At 44.1% G+C, this 24,484-nt stretch overlaps 1 protein-coding gene and 1 long non-coding RNA gene across 4 annotated transcripts in view; one reads left to right on the forward strand and one right to left on the reverse strand.

Moving 5' to 3' along the window:
• The window catches only part of MAML3 (mastermind like transcriptional coactivator 3), a 460,242-nt gene that overhangs the window by 178,427 nt on the left and 257,331 nt on the right, over positions 1-24,484 (reverse strand). For all 3 annotated transcript variants that reach the window (XM_025267081.3, XM_025267080.3, XM_044930446.2), the window contains exon 2: positions 2,626-4,149. In XM_025267081.3, the coding sequence (XP_025122866.3) occupies positions 2,626-4,149 (1,524 nt within the window). The remainder of the gene's footprint in view (positions 1-2,625; positions 4,150-24,484) is intronic.
• Positions 5,357-10,343, forward strand: LOC123329988. Its single transcript, XR_006545655.1, has 3 exons — positions 5,357-5,473; positions 10,076-10,140; positions 10,245-10,343. It is a non-coding gene; the product is annotated as an uncharacterized LOC123329988 (long non-coding RNA).

Here is a 24,484-nt window from a genome sequence, read left to right on the forward strand (position 1 = left end):
AACTGGAGCTATCAGGTAAACCATATTCAAAATTTTGGAATAAATTATTTTTTGTTTTTCTCAATTTTTGGGTCCCTCCTTCTTGAAACCTTCAGGAACAAAGTGGATTTCTATTTGTTCCTAGGAGAAATGGCATTTGTTGCTAATGTCCCAAATAAGTAAACATCTGTACAAGAAAATTATCTCAAAATATATGTTCTAGTGTTATTGGCTTTGGTGCTCAAGTTATTCATTAAAACTAAGTGTTCATTGCGGTCCTTGTGGCCAACAAAGAATAAAATGAATTTTCACTAGCAACAGCAGAAAACAAATTTGAACTACACCTATGTATAACTATACTTTATATCTTACCTGTAATTCATGCTCATATTTGTGCTGAGTACTCGCATAGAGTGTAATTAACTACTCTGAGAGCTGTGTCAATACTTCTCCACAATCAGATAAAAGCACGAAATAAATGGTATGTTTGCAGAAAGATATTCCCATGTTTATATATGTATGTTGAAGCTTGTTTCAGTGGTGAGTTAATATTTCATTAAAAAGCATGATTTTGCTTGATGGTTCTTTATGAGGTTAAGAAATGATTATTTTAATGAGGAAGATTCTGTCCATCCTAAAAGTACCTCATCAGATGGAAGGAGGAGAGGAAAACCCATAGATTTAATCCAGAAAACCATCACTTTTGTTTCTTCATCACTTGACAGAGTCCTTTCTAAACATGACCTCTGTGGTCCAAGGCTTCAGTTACTCACAGCTAGGCAAGCATAAGGACCTGAAATAGCATCTTTAAGATTCATGTTCCAGCAAAGACAGGAGCTTCATCCCAAGCTAGCAAATTTCAAAAGACATTCAGTGAGGGTGGGGAGGGAGGTTGGCTCATATTGTACCCACACGTGTGCAGAGCTGGAATTAATCACTTTTGGTCTGGCTTGGAGGAAGGAGGGGAAAAAAAGCAACAACAGTGGAGGGAGAAGCACAATTTGTATTTGTCATCAGCAGCGGATGACCATGCTGACAGCCTGCCATCTCATAAACCTCTGAACTACAGCAAACACCTCTGTGTATCACCTATATTTCTGCACGCTTCAGAACTTAACACTGAAATGTATCAAATGCTGCATTTTCCAATAGTATAGTTTTAATGAAACCAGGATAAAACAAAAAAGTTCCCATTTCAATGATGTTTTTCTACCAGCCACTGATGGCAGTTTATGTCAACCAAGCTATATTTTTATTTCTCCAGACAGAATTTCTTTAGAGCTGGTTTGCATGTGCAGACAAGAAACTACTGTGGGGCTTTGGGTTGGAAGTGCTGTGAAGGACAAGCATCAAGCCACAGAGCTCAGGCCTGTCTCTGCAGGCCAGCACCACCCTCAGCCCTGCAGTCTCCATCAAGCTTGGGGAGGTGGGGTGGGGGTGGGGTGGGACATACCAGGAGAGGCATATACAAACAGCACCCAGTGATGCAAGATCTGCCCACCTTAATTCCCGGTGTTTCTAAAGCATCCCACTGTGGATGCGTATCCAAGTGCTAGTTAAGACCTGTTTGCACACGAGGGCCCCTAAAGCAAAGACTTTTCTGCAAAATCTCCAACTGCCATCAAATGTGGGCATCCAGAGAGGACCAGAGAACAGAACTGTGCCACCACAATTCACATCAACTGGCAATAAAATGATGGCTTATGAAGTCACCCGTGTAGGGGTAAGGTCAGTAGGATGGTGCTTTTTCCCACTTCTTCTCCCCTTTGAGGCAGATAAAGTGTTAAATTAAAGGAGTGTTGGCTGCTGGCCACATTGATCAGGGTGAGGAGAGAGTTGATGCTTGTCAATGAGTATTCATTCACTCCCCAGTGGTTGGCACTCACTCTTACCATGGATCCCTACATCTGATAACCATGATACCATGAAGAAAGACAGCAGGAAAGAGGAGACTTGGACACAGCACTAAGAGACAGTCATCATCAAATTCTCCTGAATTATAGCTGATGAATCGGAGATGGTTTTAGTACACTCTCAAGTCACAAGGTGGAAACAGCTGCTCAGTGCATGTGTATAGCAACAAGTATTGACACGCTGCATGGTCCTACAAAAATCTATCCTCCACTTCACTTTGAAAACACAGAAAATGCTCCCACCTTTGACTATCCAGAATCCAAATTTCCATAATTCATAATACAGGGAAGACAGGCTGAGCATGTTCAGGACCTCCTAAGACGGCTGTAGAGATCCCGAAAGGCTCCGACCTTCCTGCCTCCCCAGTCTTGGACCACACATGACCTGGGAGAGAAGCTACAGGAGAAGCAACACGCTGTGTCACGTGACCTCTACAGCCTCCCATCGAGTGAGCATCTTACGCCACTTTTGGTTTCTTATCTGCCGTCCAGAATAAAAGAAGTTCGATCCCCAAGCATTCAAACACAGGAAAGTATACTCTGCCACCTTGTCCCATGTCTTAGAAAGAAGAGAAAAAAAACTCTCAACAAACCTAGTAATAACACAAGGATGTGTAGGAAGGATGTCTGAAGGTAATTAACCCCCTTATGGCAGAAGCAAGCAGAGCATCGCATGTCGACGGTCTGAAACGCACCCCGAGAGCATCTCCAAGTGTCTCACTTTCACACTTACCTGACCGTGGGATGGCAGCGCCGGGTAAGCCATGGGCTGACTCATCACTCCTTTCTGCTTGATGAGGAGCACGCGTTTCTGGTCCTCACTCAGGTGTGCCCTGGGGGCCTGGAGCTGAGGTGGGGGCTGCTGCGGGGGCTGCGGCTGCGGGGGCTGCTGCTGGATGTAGGGCGTGAGGGGGGTTTTGTTGGGATTGGCCATCGGGGGCGTCATCCTCTGACTCAAGTCGGCATTAAAGTGGGTCAGAGGCTTAGTGTTGCCATAAGTCAGAATATTGTGCTGTTTGTTTAAGGAGTTTGTACCCATGTTATTTGGCTGCTGATTGATCATATTCAGGTGATTCTGAGGGAGGTAGTTATTCATTGTCGTCTTCTGCAGGTTGTTGGCCATGGGAGGCACTATAGGATTTTGGTTGTTAAAGGCTTGGGGGTACATCATGGGGCTATTTGGTTTTTCCGCCGTGAAAGCTGCTCCGTAGGGACTGGATGGAGGCCCTAAGGGAGACCAACTGGAAGTCTGATTTGAGTGCTGCTGCTGCTTCTGCTGCATGAGTTTGGCCCTTTGCTGCTGCTGCGCGGCCATCTGCTTGAGCTGCTCGGCGGGGGACAGGTCAGAGCCAGGCATGGCCCCAGGGCCCGAGCCCCCAGCAGCCACCGGCACGGCTGCAGGATTAAGGAGATAACCATTTCCGGGCCGAGACGGAGCCTGGCCTGGCGTGTGAGAAGGGTTCGGAGTTTGAGGGGACTGGACCGCACAGTTCGCTGGGGAACTGGCAGGGTTAGGCGCCACGGGAGTGGTGGCCACAGAAGGTAAGTTGGTGGCCGCGGACACGGTGGAGAAGGGAGGACCGGAAGAAGAAGGCCTGGCCTGGGGGGAGCCCAGAGAGACGTGAGCGAAAGGAGAGTGAGACGGGTCGCTCTTCACGCTGGCGCTCTCCTGGGATAGCGGGGTCTCTGTGGCCGGTTGCGAGAATTCCGGCTCCTTCTTCTCTTCAAAGTCTTCATTGAACAGGTCCTGTATGTCGTCTTCAGGAACGGTGTTGGCCAGTTCATCTATTAACTCCTGCCACTCCTGATCGTTCAGGTTAATGTCCGAGAACAGCTTGTTCTGATTGGAAAGAGAGGTTTCTGATGTGTCTATGCAAGTAGGGTCGTCGAGAGGTTCTTGTTTGAGGTCTTTGCTCTGCAAGATGGTGAAGCTGTCCTCCAGGTCACTGCAACCATTCACAGGAAGTTTAAGTTCTGGGAGTCTCCCATTCTTACTCAGGTCTTCCAGAAGCCCAGGAGTGTGAGTCCCGCTATTCTGCAAGGGCAAAGAAGGCTTCAGGTCAAGTTGGTGAAGTGGAGAAGCTGAAGGCAGTGGTATGCTGTTGGGTAAATTGTTGATGGCTTCCATCCCCGTGGGAATGTCCTTTCGTATCCGCTTGCTAGTTGGAGAAAAGCTTCCATCGCAAGCCCCATTCTGCTGGTCTCCATTAAGTGGTGATCGGGCTCCTTCCAACTTCCTTTTCACAGTCTCTTGGAGCTGCAAAAGAAACAGGAAAGAGAATGACTAAATCTCCAAGTCACAGTTGACTCTTCAAGCATGGCAGTATGCATCGCTATGAATGAATTGTTAAATTATTTAGAACATATCAGAAAGATGTTATATATCTAATTTCAAAACTGCCCAGCCTTCGATTCAAATTCTTTGCAAAGAGCTTTTATCCAAAAGCAGAGTCCACAGGACTAAGAGATAGTAAGCAAACCAAAGATTGAAGGGTGGAACAAAAGAAAAGAAACAGTTAAGGCAATCAACGCTTGTCTCACTGGGAAGAATCATCTAGGAGTATTTTTCAAATGAATGCTACATGTAAGTCTAAGGCCAAAATGTGCCATACTCAAGAAAGGTGTTGATACCTATCTTAAATTCTTGTCACAGCTTAACTGAGGACATCAAGGAATTAACAATACTACAAAGCACACTGAAAATCCTTGAAGAATATGGCATTTAACACATTTACTGAATAGCACAGAAATGAAGATTAATGGTTAATATAACCCAAAACTTCTTTTTGGTTCTTATTGTACTTGACTTCCCAGCATCTCATGACATAGTAGCCTGCTCTGTTCTAAAAGCAGGCATGCAAGGGTCCCCTGATATCACACTTTCCTGGATTTCCTTCTTTCTTTCCCTTGTTCTCTTTTGTATTCTTTGGTTCTCCTAAATGATGGCATTCTTCGTTGTTTGGTCTTAAGCTTACTTTGGCTTCCAGGGCACTGTATCTGTTGTTATCTTCTCTTGGAAAACACTCCTCCCCCTCTCTCGCCCCTTCCCTGGTAATAGCTACTCATCTTCCTGGTTGGATCTTAGATTTCACTTCCTCCAGGAAATCTCTCACATCCCCTCCCTACCCCAACTACAACAAGCACCTCTTTCCACCCACCTGTACTGGGATGGAAATTCTGGAATAAGTTTTTCCAAGCAACCTCTCCTTCCCCATCATAGGTTTTACTATACACTGGGACAGTTGCTTAAGTGTCTGTTTAGCAAGCTCCAAGAAGGTCAGGGCTATGGCTGACTTGCTTACTATGCATTTGTGGGGCTGCAGATAGTGTTCAGTTCAGGTTCACAGCAGTGGTTAACAGGTGACAGCAAAGATGAATGATTCTATTGCCTAATTCACAGGTGCTGAAGGAGGTGAGTTTGGATCAGAGCGGGAGGCAACCCCACTGACATGAAGGAATGCTTGACTTTGAACTTCTACATTCCTGGTAATGGGATATCTAACCCTGGAGAGTGCTGTGTCTGTTTAACTGGACTTATCTGCAAAGTCCAGTTAAGAAAAGTCTTGCTAACTGTGGATTTAGTAAGTATAAACCTAATTCACCTGTCTGTCCCTTTCCTTTCTGCAAGGGCCAGTTCATAGGGCTCTAGGGAAGGAGGCTGACACAGAGGAGGTCGTGGGGAAACATGTGCTGGATGATGACAAAAGGAAGACTAGGTTGGGTTAGAAGGAGGCTCTAGTAACTTTGCAGAGTTGAAGGCACAAGGCAGAGAGACCTGGGGAGGGAGTGGGAAGCAGAGCAGCCCCGATCTGGGCCCTCTCCAACTCTTGGCAGAGCATCCCAGGATCAAGGCAAGAGAGGGACAGTCTTCCCTCTGGCCCCACATACACACAGGGAGGCACACGTGTAATAAAACCAACCTGGAGGTGACATGAGGGGTTCTAAGAAGTGCCACTTTATTGCTATCATCTCATAAGTAGAGAATTCCATTTTAAAAGGAAACAGAAGAGGTCTTTAAGTAAAAATCCAGTCTAACCTTTGCTCCTACACTTTCCTTTTTGAATCACAACACCATATATTCTGTAGTTGCTTGGTAGACACTCCTGAATTGCTTGAAATCAGGCCATAACTAAGACACACTGGAATTTGACTTCAAGGAAGATACTGGCTTCATCTGTCATACAAGGCAGAAACTTTGAGAGAATGAAGCTATTTATTGAACAAACCGGGAAACTGTGGTTCTGATCTTAGGAATGGCAGACACTTGAATGTAGCTCCAACACACAGCGGCAAGGTCAGAAATGACAGGTGCAGAATCTAAAGTAAAACTTGGGGCCTCGGGACTTCTTGAAGGGATGTTAACCTTAAAAAAGTAAGCACTTGTCTTAAAGATGAGGGCTTCCCAGGTAGCTCAGTAGTAAAGGAGCTGTCTGCCAATGGAGGAGAGCAGGTTCAATCCCTGGGTTGGAAGATAACTTGGAGAAAGAAATGGTAACCCACTCCAGTATTCTTGCTTGGAAAATCCCATGGACAGAGGAGCCAGTGGGATAACAGTTCATGGGGTCACAAGGACTTGGACACAACTTAGTGACTGAACAACGATAGCAACTTAAAAATGAACCTGACTTTGTATTTAAAGGTACAGATCCAGGATTCTGTTCTAGGCCATGAAATGGACAGGGCAAGATGGAGAAATGAAGACAAATGCTTTATTTACTCCTCTGGGAACAGTGGCGACCGAGACCATGGAGACAGACAAGTCTGGCTGGGAACCCCAAGGCTCACCTCTTACCAGCAGAGCAGGCCTGGCGGGGGGTGGAGGCGGGGGTGGTGGGTGAGGCAGAACATGGCAAAAACATAGAAACAGCCTTGTTGGCCTTGGAATCAGAATGCCTGGCTTCAACCCCAAGAACTGCCTCTAGGAGTTATTATGTATACATGTTATCTGGTACTCAATAAATATTAGCTATGATTGTTACCCTCTGAGCATCCCTGGTGGCTCAGATGGTAAAGAATCCGCCTGCAATGCAGGAGACTGGGTTCTATCCCTGGGTTGGGAAGATCCCCTAGAAGAGGGCATGGCAACCCACTCCAGGAGTCTTGCCTGGAAAATCCCCGTGGACAGAGAAGCCTGGCAAGCTACAGTCCGTGGGGTCACAAATATTAGGACACAACCGAGCGACTAAGCACACACAAGATACCCTCCACTGGAAAATGAGTTAGAGGGACTTCCTGGTGGTCCAGTGGTTAAGAATCCACCCACCAACGCAGGGAGCACAGGTGTGATCCCTGGCCTGGGAAGATCCCACATGCCGAGAGGCAACTAAGTCCATGAACCACAACTACTGAGCCCGTGCTCCGGAGCTTGCAAGTCACAACGAGAGAAGCCACGGCAATGAGAAGCCTGTGCGCTGCAAGGAAGAGCAGACCCCACGCACCGCAACTAGAGAAAGCCTGTGCGCGGCAGTGAAGACCCAGTGCAGCCATAAATAAATAATTAAAAAAAAAACCAAAACAGAGAGTTACATGAAGGTAGGGATTTTTCTGCTTTTTTCCACTACTGGACCCCCAGGGGCTCACAGTACATACTCAGTAAATACATGTCAGATGAATGAATCCTGGAAAACTTAAACTCTCCTAAACTTTGGTTTCTTCATCTGCAAAATGGGTCAATAATATCTAGATCATACAGTTAGTGTGAGGATGAACTTAAATGAAATAAAATGGAAAGCACTTAGTTTCATGCCTGGTATCCTGTAAGCACCCACTAAGCCTTAGCTATTATTATCTTAAAAATGTGATTAAAAAGTTTATTAAAAAATGCAGTGATACCCACTGAAACAATTGTAACTTAGATTAGTTTCTGAATCTCTAAATACATGTAGGTACAATGATATATTTTTGTTCTCTAGCTTGCAATAGCCTAATGTTTTCCAAGCATCCTGTATAACTTTTTAAATATAAACAACAAAAATCAAATTTGCAATTCAAGCCTGAGTCCAAGTGCTAATGCATTCATGTCCTAGATTGTAGAACAGCGCTGCATGGTTGGGGCTCAAATCAAATACATTTCCAGGATGTGACCCGAATGAAGCCACTGAGTATTTCCTTTTCCTTGAGGGCCTAGAGTTCCCCACTGCTGGCCCCTTTAAGCCAAATCTTGACATATATTTCCTGTACCAGAATTGGGAATGGAAGAAAGATATTATAGAAGAAACATGTTACAGTTTTTCTTTTGTTGTTGTTCAGTCACTCAGTTGTGTCTGACTCTTTGTGACCCCATGGACTGCAGACGCCAGGCTTCCCTGTCCTTCACTATCTCCTGGAACTTGCTCAAACGCATGTCCATTGACTTGGTGATGCTATCTAACCATCGGTCCTCTACTGCCCCCTTCTCCTTTTATCTTCAGTCTTTCCCAGTATCAGGGTTTTAGTTGTGTCCAGAACAGCAGAGCCATCTAAGCATCCCTCCTGTGTCCCATCTTTGCTAGACAGCAAGGTGGTATGAGAGTCTGACTCCCTCCTTATGTCCCTCTTGGGGGATGGAAGGAGAGTGGGCAGGAGGAGACAGGACCTGTAGGCTGAGGAACTCGCAAGCAGCAACTCTCATGCTCACAACTGTCTACACATGGAAATGTACTGGGGACTCCCCACGCCCCAAGGACTCAGGTCAGGGTCTCCTCCCTAATAACCTATCTCAGGAAATCCCTAGGGAAACCATGGAAACAGTGAGAGCCTTTATTTTCTTGGGTTCCAAAATCACTGCAGATGGTGACTGCAGCCATGAAATTAAAAGATGCTTGCTCCTTGGAAGAAAAGCTACGATCAACCTAGACAGCATATTATAAAGCAGAGACATTACTTTGCCGACAAAGATCCGTTTAGTCAAAGCTATAGTTTTTCCAGTAGTCATGTATGGATATGAGAGTTGGACCATGAGAAAGCTGAGTGCTGAAGAATTGATGCTTTTGAACTGTGGTGTTGGAGAAGGCTCTTGAGAGTCCCCTGGACTGCAAGGAGATCAAACCAGTCCATCCTAAAGGAAATATTCATTGAAAGGACTGATGCCTAAGCTGAAGTTCCAATACTTTGGCCACCTGATGTAAAGAAGCGACTCATTGGAAAAGACCCCGATACTGGGAAAGACTGAAGGTAGGAGGAGAAGGGGATGACAGAGGATGAGATGGTTGGATGGCATCACTGACTCAATGGACATGAGTTTGAGCAAGTTCTAGGAGTTGGTGATGGACAGGGAAGCCTGGCGTGCTTCAGTCCATGGGGTCGCAAAGAGCTGGACATGACTGAGTGACTGAACTAAACTGAACAGGAAGTCCCTGGCCCTTCTGCTTCCCAAAGATGGAAGCCTCTTAGTATGATTTGTGCCCTCCTGGAAGAATCACAGGAACTCTTCGCCGAGTGTCGGCTTCCTTGTTCCGCTGTTCTCGCTTATTACACGTGCACGTCTTCTCCCATTTAGGGACACTGCGGGGCCCGGGGCTGAAGTCACCCACTGCCTGTGACAGTGGGGGTCTGTCTTGCGTGTCAGTTACTCTGAAGGAAACAAATCCTCCTCCACAGTGGGTTCAGCATAGGTCTCTCGCCTACAGTGTGGCCTGATGGCTGTGTTTCTGTGAAACTCTGTGTGTGTGTGTGTGTGTGTGTGTGTGTGTGATAGAGAGAGTTGAAACAGGGAGAGACAGAATGGTTTGGGATCAGTGGTATGACATCCAAACCAGTAGTAATAAGAACAGCGAAGCCTTTGGGGTTATAAAGCACTTTTATGCAGGATCATATATTATCCACATAGCAAACCTCTGGGGAAGGTCATGCGTGTGCTGGTCTGATGGGTCTACAGGAGGTGAAATGGAGAGGGCGGATGATACCCAGAACAAGGAGGAACATGGCTGAGATGACTGGACCTCTGCTGACATTTCCAGCAGATTCTAAACGGTCCATGAGAAAGATATTCTTTCTTCCTGTAGACTTTTAGCAGTGCCAGGATGCTTAAACAAAGCAAAACAAAACCAAACTCAACTCTTATGGACTGTCTCTGACTTTGCATGAAATTGGGGAGGATCTGGGAGCCTGGAATAAAAATGATGATCCTGCTATTAAGATGATGAAGATTTTAAGATGGACGATATTGGGGGTAACCATCAGATTCCTGTCTCCTTCTCCTACAGAGTCTAAAAGGCGGGAAGGATTCACTTGAACCACCTTACAGAGGAGGAGATTTAGGCATAGTGAGGTTAGCACTGTGTCCCAGAGCCTGGGGTGGGGGGCAAAGTGGGGCACTCAACCTGGATTCAAATTCAGACTCAGGTGACTGCATAAGCACTTCCCCTCCCGCAGGTGGTGAAGCACAGCCACGCCTTCATCAGTGACCCTGGGATCCAATGCTAACATGATGAAGCGTTTTCAGACATTTTCAGGACTCATCCTTATTCCACCTTCTCCCCACCACCTAAAGCCAACTGCACCTCAAGTACATCTGTTCTTATCACTGGAGATTTGTATCTTAATAAATGATTTTTATCTCATCTTCCACTCCCATTGCCACTCCCGTAGTTCAGATCATCAACACTGCTCTCATTTCGGCAGCAGCTCCTGACTAGCCTCTCTGCTCCGGTCTTACCTCTTCTCCACTGATTCTCTCTGTTGGGGCTGTGATTTTTCCTTATAAAACGTGAACCCATTCTTCACTTGCAGCTCCTTTGGGGCTGTCTGCTGTCATCAGCATCATCTAAGCCTCCCACAACAGCCCTCCACAACTTGATCTTTACCTCTGCTCACCTCTCCAGTCTCAGCTATCACCTTGACCCTTCTTCCCCTCCACTGGCCCTCCAACTCTAAGCAAATCTAAACCTTCAGCTCAACTTAATTATTTCCATTCTCAGGACGCATGGTGTTTGTTCTCTGTCTCTCTGAGTCTTTGCATATGTTATACTCTCAGCCAACTTCTTCACCTGACCGATTCTGTTTGCCCATCACCATACAGGTTAGGTTCTATACAGTCTCTCATGACAGCCCCTCTGCACACGTCCTGATCTTGGAGACCCTTGATGTGCTTCCACAGCACCTAATACACATCATACTGTAACAGCTTGCCTTTTCCTTCATAAGACTGTAGGAATGAATGAAAACTAGAAAGATTTCTCAAATAACCACACTCAGTTTGTGTAACTGATCCCTAAAGCAGGCACTTGAAAATGTTGGCCTGTATGATGTTTTAATGACAAGTAAGTAAATGTATTTTTTGGGGCTCCAAAATCACTGCAGATGGTGACTGCAGCCATGAAATTAAAAGACGCTTACTCCTTGGAAGGAAAGTTATGACCAACCTAGAGAGCATATTCAAAAGCAGAGACATTACTTTGCCAACAAAGGTTCGTCTAGTCAAGGCTATGGTTTTTCCTGTGGTCATGTATGGAAGTGAGAGTTGGACTGTGAAGAAAGCTGAGCGCCGAAGAATTGATGCTTTTGAACTGTGGTGTTGGAGAAGACTCTTGAGAGTCCCTTGGACTGCAAGGAGATCCAACCAGTCCATCCTAAAGGAGATCAGTCGTGGGTGTTCTTTGGAAGGAATGATGCTAAAGCTGAAACTCCAGTACTTTGGCCACCTCATGAGAAGAGTTGACTCATTGGAAAAGACTGATGCTGGGAGGGATTGGGGGCAGGAGGAAAAGGGGACGACAGAGGATGAGATGGCTGGATGGCATCACTGACTTGATGGTCATGAGTTTGGTGAACTCCAGGAGTTGGCGATCGACAGGGAGGCCTGGTGTGCTGCGATTCATGAGGTCACAAAGAGTCAGACATGACTGAGTGACTGAACTGAAGTAAATGTATGATTTATTTTGGTTATTTTAAAAGTCTGGAAATGGCCCACAGACTGTCCCTTCCTTAAGATGTTGGAGAACTCTATGGGTCCAGGAAACCTATGTTGAGAACAACTTGAGAGCATATGAACAGCATCATGGTGAGGAAAAGTGAATTTGAAACCCAGAGACTTTACATAACATTACCAGGTTCATAGGTTTTGACATGTTTGTGAACTCAAAATGCTGGATATTTTCATAGTTGAAAATTTTAAATTTCCTTACACAGGTTTTGAGTGGTTTTCACCCACCAACGTGCTCTTTCCAACCAAAAGTGTGGGTGAACTTCCTTCACCAAATAGTAGAGATATAAGCATACAAGAATTAAAGGTGAATTGCAGGTGCTATAAGTAATTTAGAGGCTCCAAGAGAATATTCTGGTTATTGTAATCTGCTCCGGTCAAACCAGAAGATGACTCACAGAATCAGTTTTCATATGGTTATTTTCTTCTCATTCTATCAGTATATAATAAGCTATGAACACATGGATAAATCTGACTTGCTTATTTAATATATTGATGAATGACCCAGAATATTCATGTGTTAGATATATTAATTAGTAGAATACAGATAGAGTAGAAAACATTTCCAGAACTGTCTTCTAGATTCAAGTATCCTTAGAAAGGATCTTTTGAGGTTTATTTAGAGGATCAGTTTTCTAGATCAGTGACTTTACAGTGACTTGGGAAGCTATTAAAAATGCAGGTTTCTTGGTCCCACGTCCTCAGTTTGATTTTATCCCCCAAGGTGGGGCCCAGATTGGGACACAGGCTGGTGCCACAGGCATCTAAAGAAACGTAATAAAAACTCCGATTTCTCTGAGTTCGTCCAACATTCCCAGTTTTTAGAAATTCCTATCTAGACTAACAATTCTGTCAGAGTCCTGAAATTCTGAAGTTGTCCGTTTGAGTAAAAATGTATACGCACACAAAGCTAATGAATATCAGTATCAGATGTTCCTGGGAATCCCCTGGTATCCTGTGGTTAGGACTCAGTGCTCTCACTGCTGTGGGCCTGGGTTTGGTCCCTGGTCAGGGAACAAAGATCCCACAAGAAACAGAGTGGCAGAAAAAAAAAAAAAAAAAAAAAAAAACCAAAAAAAAACAATAAACAAAAAAACCCCAGTAAAATATCATATGTTCCTGAGTTGACTGGAGATGCTCTGGGATAGCTCATACACAAGATCAAGAAACAAAGCTCTAGATGGAGATATTTCCAAGCGCAGGGGAGCTTGAGTCCTGTAGGAGCTTGCTGAATTTCTACAAGACTTTACATGAAAATGTTTATTTTTTATATTTGAGGTTTCTCTGAGTAGGATAATATCCTAGATCATTTTCTCCCTCCATATTATACATACTTACCTTCATTTTCATTCCTCACGAACTGAGGGTGTGTTGTATGCCTGATGGGTGGGTTCATCCCCAGAACAAAGACCACGTCAGAAAGCGAATGTATGTCAGATGTATGTTGAGAAAAGTCAAATATGTTTGTTTTAAGGGAATCTACGTGAAGAGTCGACATGTCCAGATAGCATCACCAACTCAGTGGACATGAACTTGAGCAAACTCCAGGAGACAGTGCAGGATGGGGAAGCAGGGCGTGCTGCAGTCTCTGTGGCTGCAAAGAGTCGGACGTGACTTAGCGACTGAACAGCAACAACTTGAAGGGTAGAGCAACCCACATGAAAAAGATAAATCTTATCAAAACGTCTGAAATCTGCTTTGTCAGCTTTTACACTCCTAACATTATTTTAGAGAGAAAACAACTTTATTACCTAACAAAATTCATATGAGTTTAAATATAGACACACAGAAAATTTGCTTGAGAGCCAAGAGTTTAAAACCTCTACCTGTGACCATTCCAGGATACAGCTTCTTTGGACCTAATCAAGAGGAAATTTGGGCCTTTGGAGGGGATGTCAGTTAAAAACCTGACATCTCCTCTGGTCCCAGTCCAGTTGTTGGGAATCAGCGCTTTCAATGTCTTAGCCCAGGGTTCAATCCCTGGTCTAGGAACTAAGATCCCACAAGGGCAGCACAGCCAAAAAAGAAGAGAAAAAAAAATCTGTGTTCTGAAATGCTCTGGGAAGAAATGGATCACCTTAAAAGTAGCCTCGCCCTCCCAGAAAGCATCTGAAACCTCAACTACATAGGCCCAAGGGGATGCTGGGGCATTGCTGAGCCCCCAGCCCAAAGGAAGAGGACCAGGCAGAACATTCTGGGAGACTTTGAGTTTAGCTTTAGAAATGACCATGATCTTTTACCTTTTTGCTATTATATATTGTATTGCTCAGTCACTCAGTCATATCCGATTCTTTGTAACCCCATGCACGGTAGCCCACCAGGCTCCTCTGTCCCTGGAATTCTCCAGGCAGGAATACTGTGTGGGCAGCCATTTCCTTCTCCAGGGGATCTAGGTGACCCAGGGATCGAACTCGCATCTCCTGCGTCGGCAGGTGTATTCTTTATCACTAGTGCCATCTGGGAAGCAAACTCTATTCCCAAGTCATCTTAGATATGTACACACAAGAGCGGTGGTGCCTCTTTTCAGTGTTTGGAATGTGGATGCCCACCCAATTCCAGCTGCAAGCTGCTAAATTAAGACATTCTTTAAAAGCATTTTAAATCTTTTGTGTGTGGCTGAATTTTTAGGTACCCTTTTATCCTTCAGGTATGCCTAACCTGCACCACCTGAATCCACAGCAACACATTGAGAATGGATCATAAAACATCAGGAGCAGTGGCAGTCAAGGCCCCTAACCCTGAGAAATGCCGTCTCAAGATGTCCTCAAATGTCCATATTTCCAAATACATGAATGTTGGTAGAGGCTCTTGGCTTTCTCTCGATTAAACAAATAACATATTTTCATCGCAAGTCAGGTGAATTGTGTGTACTCTTTATATCTGAAGTAATGAAGTTTTTCACAAGCTCCATATATGTAGTTCAAATTGGTATTTCAGTGAATTTATTAAACTATTTGTTGAAACGGAGACTATCTCTGCAAATGCCAACTTTCAAATCTCCTCACATAGTTTTCAGTAGAAAGACCTAACTAGTAAGTTTTTATTAGAAAATCGGGTTCACTGAAGACATTATTGTCATTTAATCTTCTAATTGGCTGAGACCTTGCAATGTACCAGGCATCACACCACATGATTTATGTATATTGCTGGTGATGGTGGTTTAGTCGCTAAGTTGTGTCTGACTCTTTGTGATCCCATGGACTGTGTAGCCCACCAGGCTCCTCTGTCCATGGAATTCTCCAGGCAAGTATACTGGAGTGGGTTGCCATTTCCTTCTCCAGGGTCTTCCCCAGCCAGAGATTGAACCTGGGTCTCCTGCACTGCAGACAGATTCTTTTATCAATGGAGCCACCAGGGAAGCCCGATTGTTAACCCTCACAATACCCCTATGAGGATGAGGAGTGGGCTCAGAGACTGTGGTCATTTGTCCCAGGACACACGGCAGAGCCTTACTTCGTTGCATCTGCCTCTCAAATCTGCATTTTCACTTACTGCACTGCTCTGCGTATGATGACTCCTGTCCTGATCAAACACGAGCAAACCTGGCTCAGAAATTCTGCGAAAATGTTTTCGACACTGGTGTCGTGACGGGCTAAGGAGGACGTGTTCACGTGTTTTGAGTCAGAGCTGCCTGATTCACAGAAAAGCATTGTGCTCCTCTATGAGGAAAGATGTTACTCTGCAAATTTAGCATGTGTTTGAGAAGTGATGATAGATGTAGCCTTGAAAACTTCAGGAGGGAGCAGATGTGTGCATCCCTTGGCAGCTTCCTTTGCTCAGTAGCTTTCTGTAGGAAAAGCTCCGCTGAGATCTGCAGTTGCCATCAGAATTCTACAGTCTGAACGCCGCACAGCTCTGTCTTTTCAGATACATAAACACACACACACACACACACACACACACACACACGACACTACATCTAAGGACAAGAAACAATTTCCTTAGGAATATCTCCTCCTAGAACGTCTTGCATACATTAGCTACTCAAACATGCCGGTGTGCATGACCTTGTATTACAATCTGAAATTCCTAATGGGATTTTATTTAGAGCTGTAAAGAAATGACAGCAAAGGAGGTCGGGGAAGAAGAAGGGAAAACCGTAGGGAGGAAGAGGGCAAATGGAAAGATCAGATCTTATCTGCGTCCTTCACAGCTGGAGACTTACACCAACAACACAGACCAAAGAACAGGCATGTTGGAACGAAGCATGAGGTTTCAATCTGTTTATTTTCTGGGAGGAGGGAGGCAGCAGGAGAAATACTTGAGGGAGGCTGAGTACTTTTCTCTCCCTTGGGTAGGAATCAAGAATATTTTTATTTCACTGTTTACTCAACATGTCCCTTCTTTTTAATGAGAAATTCTCCTTTTTGTTTATAGCTCCTTCCAGGAGTGCCTCCATCGTACTGACGTTCTGTCCCACAGCTCATGGGATGCAAACAGCCCCCAGCGCCTGGTCCTGACACTGCTTTTGAATAAAAATCCAAGCACGTGTTTATCTCCCTTTGGAAAACAAAAGTATTGAAATAAGATCTCTGAGTCTATTAAAAGCCTCTTGTTTCCCTCAACGAGGTCAGACATTGCTCTTCCTTGTAAGTTGGAGTTTACAGACAGCAAAGGAAGAGAATTCTTCCCTCTCTCTCTCTCTCTCACACACACACACACACCCCATCTCAGTGAGCAGACAGGACGTTATTCTTATTCCTGGATGGCGTCTGACTCCCACACCTCCCTTTCTTAGCAGGTTTTTGCCCCAAAGCTGAAAGCTAAGGGCTCTCCTTCAGTTGCCAGCAAAGAGATCACCATTATTTATGTCTTCAGAGTAACTTTGTCCACAAATAGGAGACAAGGCAGGAAGAAGGAAAGGGTTTTTCTCTCCAGGATGAATCTCCCGGGGGTGGCGAGGTCCATGTGTAGACAGGCGCTTTCTCACTTTCAGGCAAACGTGGGCATGATTTAAGCGGCTCTGAGGATGTTCCAGTGGGCAGAGGCAGGCAGGGCACCACGCACTCAGCCCATAAACAGCAGAGCTCCGGAGGCTGTCATCTGTGGGGAGAAGCTGCTCAGCTTCATCCCACCAGCTGAAATTCATTTTTCAAACGAAATTAGACCAAGGTACTGTTGTTATAGCAACAGTCAGAGTCACTTACACAGCCTCTTTCCCACAACCTCACTCTGACTTCCTGGGCAGCGATTTTAGTTATGCACAGGGAGTGACCACGGCTGAGCCGGGGTGGACCCTTTCTTTGCCCTTTAAGGAGTGGAAGCCTAAATCCTCTATTCCAATCTAAAGCTAAAAGACCAGACCCTCATGTTTCACAGAGCTCTCCCAGTCCTGAGAGTCAACAAACAGGGAAGATCAGAGAAAAGCCTTCACATCTGATGTTTTCATCTCTTGGGTAGGGAACTGGACACACGACCACTGAATTTTCTGGGGTTCCCCAAGTACTAGCTGTTTCACAATGAGAATTTCCAGTGAGTCTGGTAACATTGGCCATCACCACCACATTCTAAACTGCTTTATTACTTTCATCCTCTGGGATTTTATCCTTGGGGGTGTGGAACTCCCAATATGATAGCCTAGTCCTAGCCCCCAGAGAAGGCAATGGCACCCTACTCCAGTACTCTTGCCTGGAAAATCCCATGGATGGAGGAGCCTGGTAGGCTGCAGTCCATGGGGTCGCTAAGAGTCAGACACGACTGGGTGACTTGACTTTCACTTTTCACTTTCATGCATTGGAGAAGGAGATGGCAACCCACTCCAGTGTTCTTGCCTGGAGAATCCCAGGGACGGGGGAGCCTGGTGGGCTGCCGTCTATGGGGTCGCACAGAGTCGGACACGACTGAAGAGACTTAGCAGCAACCTAGAAACGTATTAGAAACCCTTCCTGGAAAAGGCATGGAATTAGTGTATATCATGCTTGCTAAGTGCTTCCTAGGCTTTGTTTGTTAAGCTGTAAAAGTCACAAATCTCACATCATTATATCAAAAAATGAATATCTTTCTCTATACTTTTGATGTGTATTTAATCATGGATAATACCGTGGATTGTAAAAGGTTTTATTTCAACTATGTGTGAAATCAATACATGGTTATTAATTAAAAAAAAAAAAAAGTTTGGACTTGATCCAGAGGCTTTGAGAGGCACTGGAGGAGAAGGGATCCTTTGGAATGCTAACTTCTGATTCTACAGTGATAAACATTGGTTGCAAACGTCAGATATTTGAAGTGATTGGTAATGTGAAGTTAAGATGCTATGGCTGCCATAACACAACACCACAGACTGGGAGGCTTAAACAGCAGAAATGTATTGTCTAATAGTTCTGGAAGTCCAATGAAGGAACTGGCAGGCTGGGTTTCTCCCAAGGCCTCTCTCCTTGGCTTGCAGGTGGCTACCTTCTACGTCCTCACATGGCCTTTCCTCCTGTTTGTGTGCATCTCTGGTGTCTTTCTGTGTGTCCAGATTTTCTCTTCTTAGAAGGACACCTTCATTAGATTGGATGAAGGCCTATCCTAACAGCCTCATTTGAACTTCAATGGCAGCCCACTCCAGTACTCTCGCCTGGAAAATCCCATGGACGGAGGAGCCTGGTAGGCTGCAGTCCATGGGATCACTAAGAGTCGGACACGACTGGGTGACTTGACTTTCACTTTTCACTCTCATGCATTGGAAAAGGAAATGGCAACCCACTCCAGTGTTCTTGCCTGGAGAATCCCAGGGACGGGGGAGCCTGGTGGGCTGCCGTCTATGGGGTCGCACAGAGTCAGACACGACTGAAGTGACTTAGCAGCATAAGGCCCTATCTCCAAATACAGTCCCATCCCAAGGCTTCAACATATGAAGTTTGAGAGACGACACCATTGCAGCCCATAAGAGGATCCAATATTATTCCCTGCATGTCTGACTATGCCAATGGCTAAAGTCACCCTTAACTCACACACCTATAGAGCACACACTTGGTCTTGAAGCAAGAACCTCAACAATTTTATCTGGTACAGAGCTGAACACTCTGTTTTTTCAAAAAGTGTTTGTCTCCCAGTTTTAGTCTCAAATTCAAAAGGGACTTCATATTAGCCCCTGAACCATTAGCAAAGGAGCATAGTCAGAGATGACTGTGCTGTGCTTAGTCATTCAGTCATCTCCGACTCTTTGCAACCCCATGGACTGTAGCCCACCAGGTTCCTCTGTCCATGGGATTCTCCAGGCAAGAATACTGGAGTAGGTTGTCATGCCCTCCTCCAGGGGATCTTCCCAACCCAGGGATTGAACCCAGATCTCTTGTACTGCAGGCATATTCTTTACCATCTGAGCCACCAGGGAAGCCCAAGAAAACTGTAGTGGGTAGCCTATTCCTTCTCCAGGGGATCTTCTCGATCCAGAAATTGAACCAGGGTCTTCCTGCATTGCAGGCTGATTTTTTACCAGCTGAGCAACCAAGGAAGCCCTCAGAGATGACTGACTCCAAGCAAAGCCTCAGAAGGAGCCTGTCATGATTTAGAAGCCTCTGAATAATGACCAGCTGTTCCCTGAAGCTTAGTAAATGTTACATTACATTGATAATTTATCTGACTTCATAGAGACACCCGGAGGGAAAATGGAGGCACCAAGAGACAGGGGCCACAACCTATTCAGAGAAAGCACAAGGAATGATAGAATTCCCGCTCCAGCCCCATGCTATAAATTACTCTGCCTGTAACAAATTCAGAGTTTGTCAACTTTCTGTTCAAATTGTGGTGCGTTGTAAATGTACTGTAACAGCGCACAGTGAAGAGTATGTATTTCAGTGGTTTTATCTTTCTTACCTAGCCATCCAGATATTATTGATGCAGTTTCCATTATTGATGCAGTTTCCATTATAATGCCACAGTGAAGTTTGCATAATATTTTCTGTTACCATGTACTTTTTGCATGGTTATGGCTCTCTAAAACTCCCCTGGGACAGAATTTTTTTCACCTCGGTTTCAGTTCCGAAGTACATGTTTTTGGTAACGACAGATGATGACTTTGGGGCTATTTTGAAGTTATGTGGATGTAAAAGAAAGGAGGATTTTTTTTTTTTTACTGCAATGAATATTTTGTTACCTTTTGTCTAATCAAACACCACAAATCAAAAAAGAGCTGAACATAAAAGGATCAAGCAAGGTGGAGTAATAGATTTCACTGAAGACTGCCCACATTGCCAGATTTCACTAAATGAGATTTGCATTCACATATCATTATCAGTATTTTAGAAACACCCTGAGTGCACACAACTGAAAACGTCAGGAAGTTGAAAAGCCAAACTAGGCACATGGCGTTTTCCAGATTGCCCCAAAGCACAGCAAATAAACAAACTTAATTATGTGATCAGGCCACAGTGACTTAACCCCTCCGGACCTCCGTTTCCTCAATTATAAAAGGAGAGGGCTGGACTACCTGATCGCCAAGGCTTGTCCCAGCTGTTTGGACTCTAGATTCAAATCAATGACTCACTTTCAAAATCACCCTGGAGGCTCTGTTAACTCAGAAGGGTAGCTGTATTTGGCAGGTAGTTACTGAGTAACTAAGAGCTTCATTTTAAGTCAGAGAGCAGGAAGGCACTACACCCTTCCCCAGCTTTAGTAAATCGGAAAGAAAAATTAAACTAAATCCTAATCACCAAGATCTTTTTTTAAAAAAAAAACTAGAAACCCAAGGGTGTAAATCACATGGATCATTTAAAAGAATTTCTCACTTTCTGATGGTCTGCTTGGTGTCAGGTGCTGAGCTCGGGGTAGAAGACAGGAAAGGTGCAGAAACTCAGAGCTTGTGCACATTTTCCTTTTGCTCTTAGTATCTAATGGATACTTTGGGAGAGTGTTCCTGTTATGCTTAGTTAGCATCTGTCTGATGCTAACAACAGTGATGTTTCCAGCTGGTGACCATATCTTGGCTAACTTCGCTAATTTATAGAGTGGTGCATAGTTGTCTCTTTACCTCCACCATGAGTGGTTTTGACTAAATGACCTTAAATTACATGAAGAGTCTAAATGTGCCTGCTGGTTAACTGGCTACTCCACCAGGTTACAGGTAGGAGCTGTCCAGCTTTGCTGCGTGTGGATCATTGCGTGTGTCACCTAGAAGATGCAGATGGGTATGAGTCTAATAGTCACAAGGTTAGAGTCACAGGCACGGGGTGCTAGAATTACTTCTCTCATGACCAGGCTGTGTGTTCTATGGAGGTCAGGTGTCTATTCTCATCCTCCCTTTTTTCCTGGACAAAATAATCTCCAAAATCCCTCGCAGATCCAACAGCCTAGAATTTTAAAATCTCTAAGTCAGCTTGGATACGGTTGAATGATGAACCAACTGGCACTTTAGGCTTCCTCTCAACCTTGTGGTTCTTTTCTAAAATATGCAACTAATTCCTAAATTTGAAAGAATGAAAAAGTCTGCATCAATCACTGTTTCTACACTGTGTAGTAAAACTTGATTAATTTAATTCCTGCTAACTTTGCCTTCACCTGTAAATTGGCTAAGGGCCAACCTGCTGTTTATCCTGATGTAAAAAAAAAAAAAAACACCTCACTATGTAAAAGAATAGGTATAATGATTATAAGCGGAAATGCTTAACTTACTTAAGATAGAAATAGGTTTCATGGACTCAAGGACTCGAGTCCTTGATACAGGTACTATGATTCCTTCCCATATATTAATTAAGGTAGTTCCTGAAGATGTTTATTTATTAACCCTTTGATGGTCTAGTTTGGATTGCAGTTGTTACTTTCAAATATCTCAGGTAGTATATATTTACTGCTATACTTCAATTCAGATTTTTCTCAATTTGGGCAGCAGTTTGCCCAAATTAGTTTAAATTAGGGAGAGTCTATTGTGCCCATCAACGCCTCATCTAAATGGCAGAAATGATGACTATAAAATCTGTCTTAGCTTTGTTGGAACTCTGCAGCTTACCATTTAGTCTGAGCCTCGTAAAGAATGAACATGGAATGATTAATGGCCATTACTGATTTCTTACAGCTGTAACTTATCAGAATATGTATACTCTAATACTGTACCCATGGTAATTATCTCATTACTATGAAGTGTCACAGAAATGCATTATGTGAAGTACACGTTGAATCAAACTTAGCCATTTCTTTTTATGTTCAAGACCCTGAGGCTTAGTGTTCTCTAATAGTTGGAGCTTTGCATGGAAGTTGGGGCTTTGCAAAAAGAGTTGGGGGCTTTGCGGGGGAATAGGGGGCTTGGCATGGGAGTCATGCACATGAGCTGCAGTTCCTGGGCAGAGGCATCACCAGCTTTGTGCCTCTGGACTCTCTTTGAAACTCTTCTGCACCTTAACGTCTAATTTGAAAATGGGCATATTCGTGCATGACCCCTGCTATACCTCATAGAAAGGATTAAGCAGATTAGGCCTATAAACAGTAGGTCACCAGGAGGAAAGGCATTAAGGAAATTACTCAGCACACAACAGTGGTGACTTCTCCAACTGCATGAATATTTAAGGACCAGGTACACATAATACTTGACATTTCTATGGAGCTTTTCAGGCAAGCATTTTTACATCACTTAAAGAAATGCATGGCAACAATTATCAGAGACCGCAGAAGATGAGCTCACGGGCCAGAGAGGGTAGAGATACAGAAGCTTTGTTTCTAATATCAGGGTGTTCCAGAGGAATTAAACATCCAGATCCAGTTATCCTACAAACCTGAAGATACGGCCTTAGAAATAAGGGGATGTTTATTCGCGAGTCAGCCACCCATACATTTGAGATGGCCTACACGTGAGAGCAAAAATTCCCAAAGGAGGTGAGCACACGGTTGGAGACGGGTCCTCTTAATTAGATGACAGAAGCCAGCAAAGAGACAAACAGTATCAGTGAGAGACTAAAATAAAACATCATCATGAAAGTAGGACAAAGCAAAGAAAAACAATTTGTGGTCAGATTTGTCATGCCCGTTGTGGCTCTGAAATAAGAAGTAAGAGTCCACTAAATTAGTATCAGAGTAGTTCAGTGGGAATCTGAGAGGGTTCCTCTAGGACACCCAACAGCATCAATATCACCAAGGAACTCAGACATGCAAACTCTCGGTCAGGTCTCCAGACTTCCGAACCAGAAACTCGAAAGGTGGGGCCCAGAATCTGTGTTATAACCAGTCTGTCCCCCTCCTCGAAACAAGTGATTCTCCTGATTTGAGAATCCGTATTCAAGAACAGTGCTGTCTGGGACTTCCCTGGTGGTCCAGTGGTTAAGACTTAGCCTTCCACTACAGGGGGTGCAGGTTCGATCCCTGGTCAGGGAACTAAGATCCCACATGCCTTGTGACCAAAAAATGAAAACATAAAACAGAACCAATACTGTAACACATTCAATAATGACTTTTAAAAAAATGGTCCACATCAAGAACAGTGCTGTCTGTTCAACAGAACTTACTGAGGTGATGAAGATCTTCTGTATCTACATTTTCCAATACATTAGCCTTGGGCTGTATGTGGCTATTCAGTACTGGAAATGTGGCTAGCCCTACTAAGGAACCAATTTCTACATTTCATTCGTTTTAGTTAAATTTAAAATCGCTGCATGCAACTAGCAGCAACTCTGTAGGATAGCAAAATTCTAGAATTCTGCTGTGAATGGATACCAGGTTTTGGGTCAGTAAGAGAAGCAAATGGTGAAGAATGGAGATGCTGGCATGGACTCTTCTATAGATAAAATATCATTCGGAAAAGCAGGAGAGAAAAGGCATCATGGCTTCTAGGCCAGGAGGTGAAGTCAAGGTTTTTCAGGAAAAGGAAGGCCTGGATGGTTTCAGAGGTGAAGGAAGTCAGAGAGCAGGAGAGGTGGACATTAAGAGGGAGGGACAACCTGTGGCTGATTCATGTCAACGTATGGCAAAAGCCACCACAACATCACAAAGTAACTAGCCTCCAGTTAAAATAAGTAGATTAATTTTTAAAAAAAAGATAGGAGGGACACGTGAAAAATTGTGTAGGAAATGTCTAACTGTGGTAAAATATCCATAATAGAAAGTTTACCATTTTAACCATTTTTAAGTGTACAGCTCAGTGGTATTAAGTACATTCATGTTGTTGTACAATCATCTTCACCATCCATCTCCAGAACTCTTTTCATCCTGCAAAACTGAAACTCTATACCCATTAAACTATAACCTCTTATTATCCCACCTCCTCAGGCCCTGGCAAGCACCATTCTTCTTTCTGTCTCTACTAATTTATTCTAAATACCTCACATAAGTAGAATCATAGTGTATTTGGTTTTTTGTGCGTGACTGGACTATTTCATTTAGTATAATACTTTCAAAGTTCATCCACACTATAGTATGTGTCAGAATTTCCTTCCTTTTTCAGGCTGAATTATATATATATATATATATCTCACTCATCTGTCCAAGGGCATTTGGGTTGCTTCCATCTTTTGGTTACTGTGAATAGTACTGCTATGAAGATGGGTTCATAGATGTATCAAGACCTTACTTTCAGTTCCTTTGGGTAAATACCCAGAAATGGAATTGTTGGATCATACAGTAGTCCTATTTTTAATTTTTTGAGGAACTACCATACTGTTTCACATAGAGCTATACTAGTTCACATTCCCATTGAGATATCTGCTTTTGAACCAATGAAGAATGGCACGTCAGAGCCACTGAAAGATGATTCTAAAGGCAAATATGGGGAAGAAGTATGTTGAGA

The sequence above is a fragment of the Bubalus bubalis genome, chromosome 17, assembly GCF_019923935.1.
Source record: "Bubalus bubalis isolate 160015118507 breed Murrah chromosome 17, NDDB_SH_1, whole genome shotgun sequence".
Taxonomy (NCBI): Eukaryota; Metazoa; Chordata; class Mammalia; order Artiodactyla; family Bovidae; genus Bubalus; species Bubalus bubalis.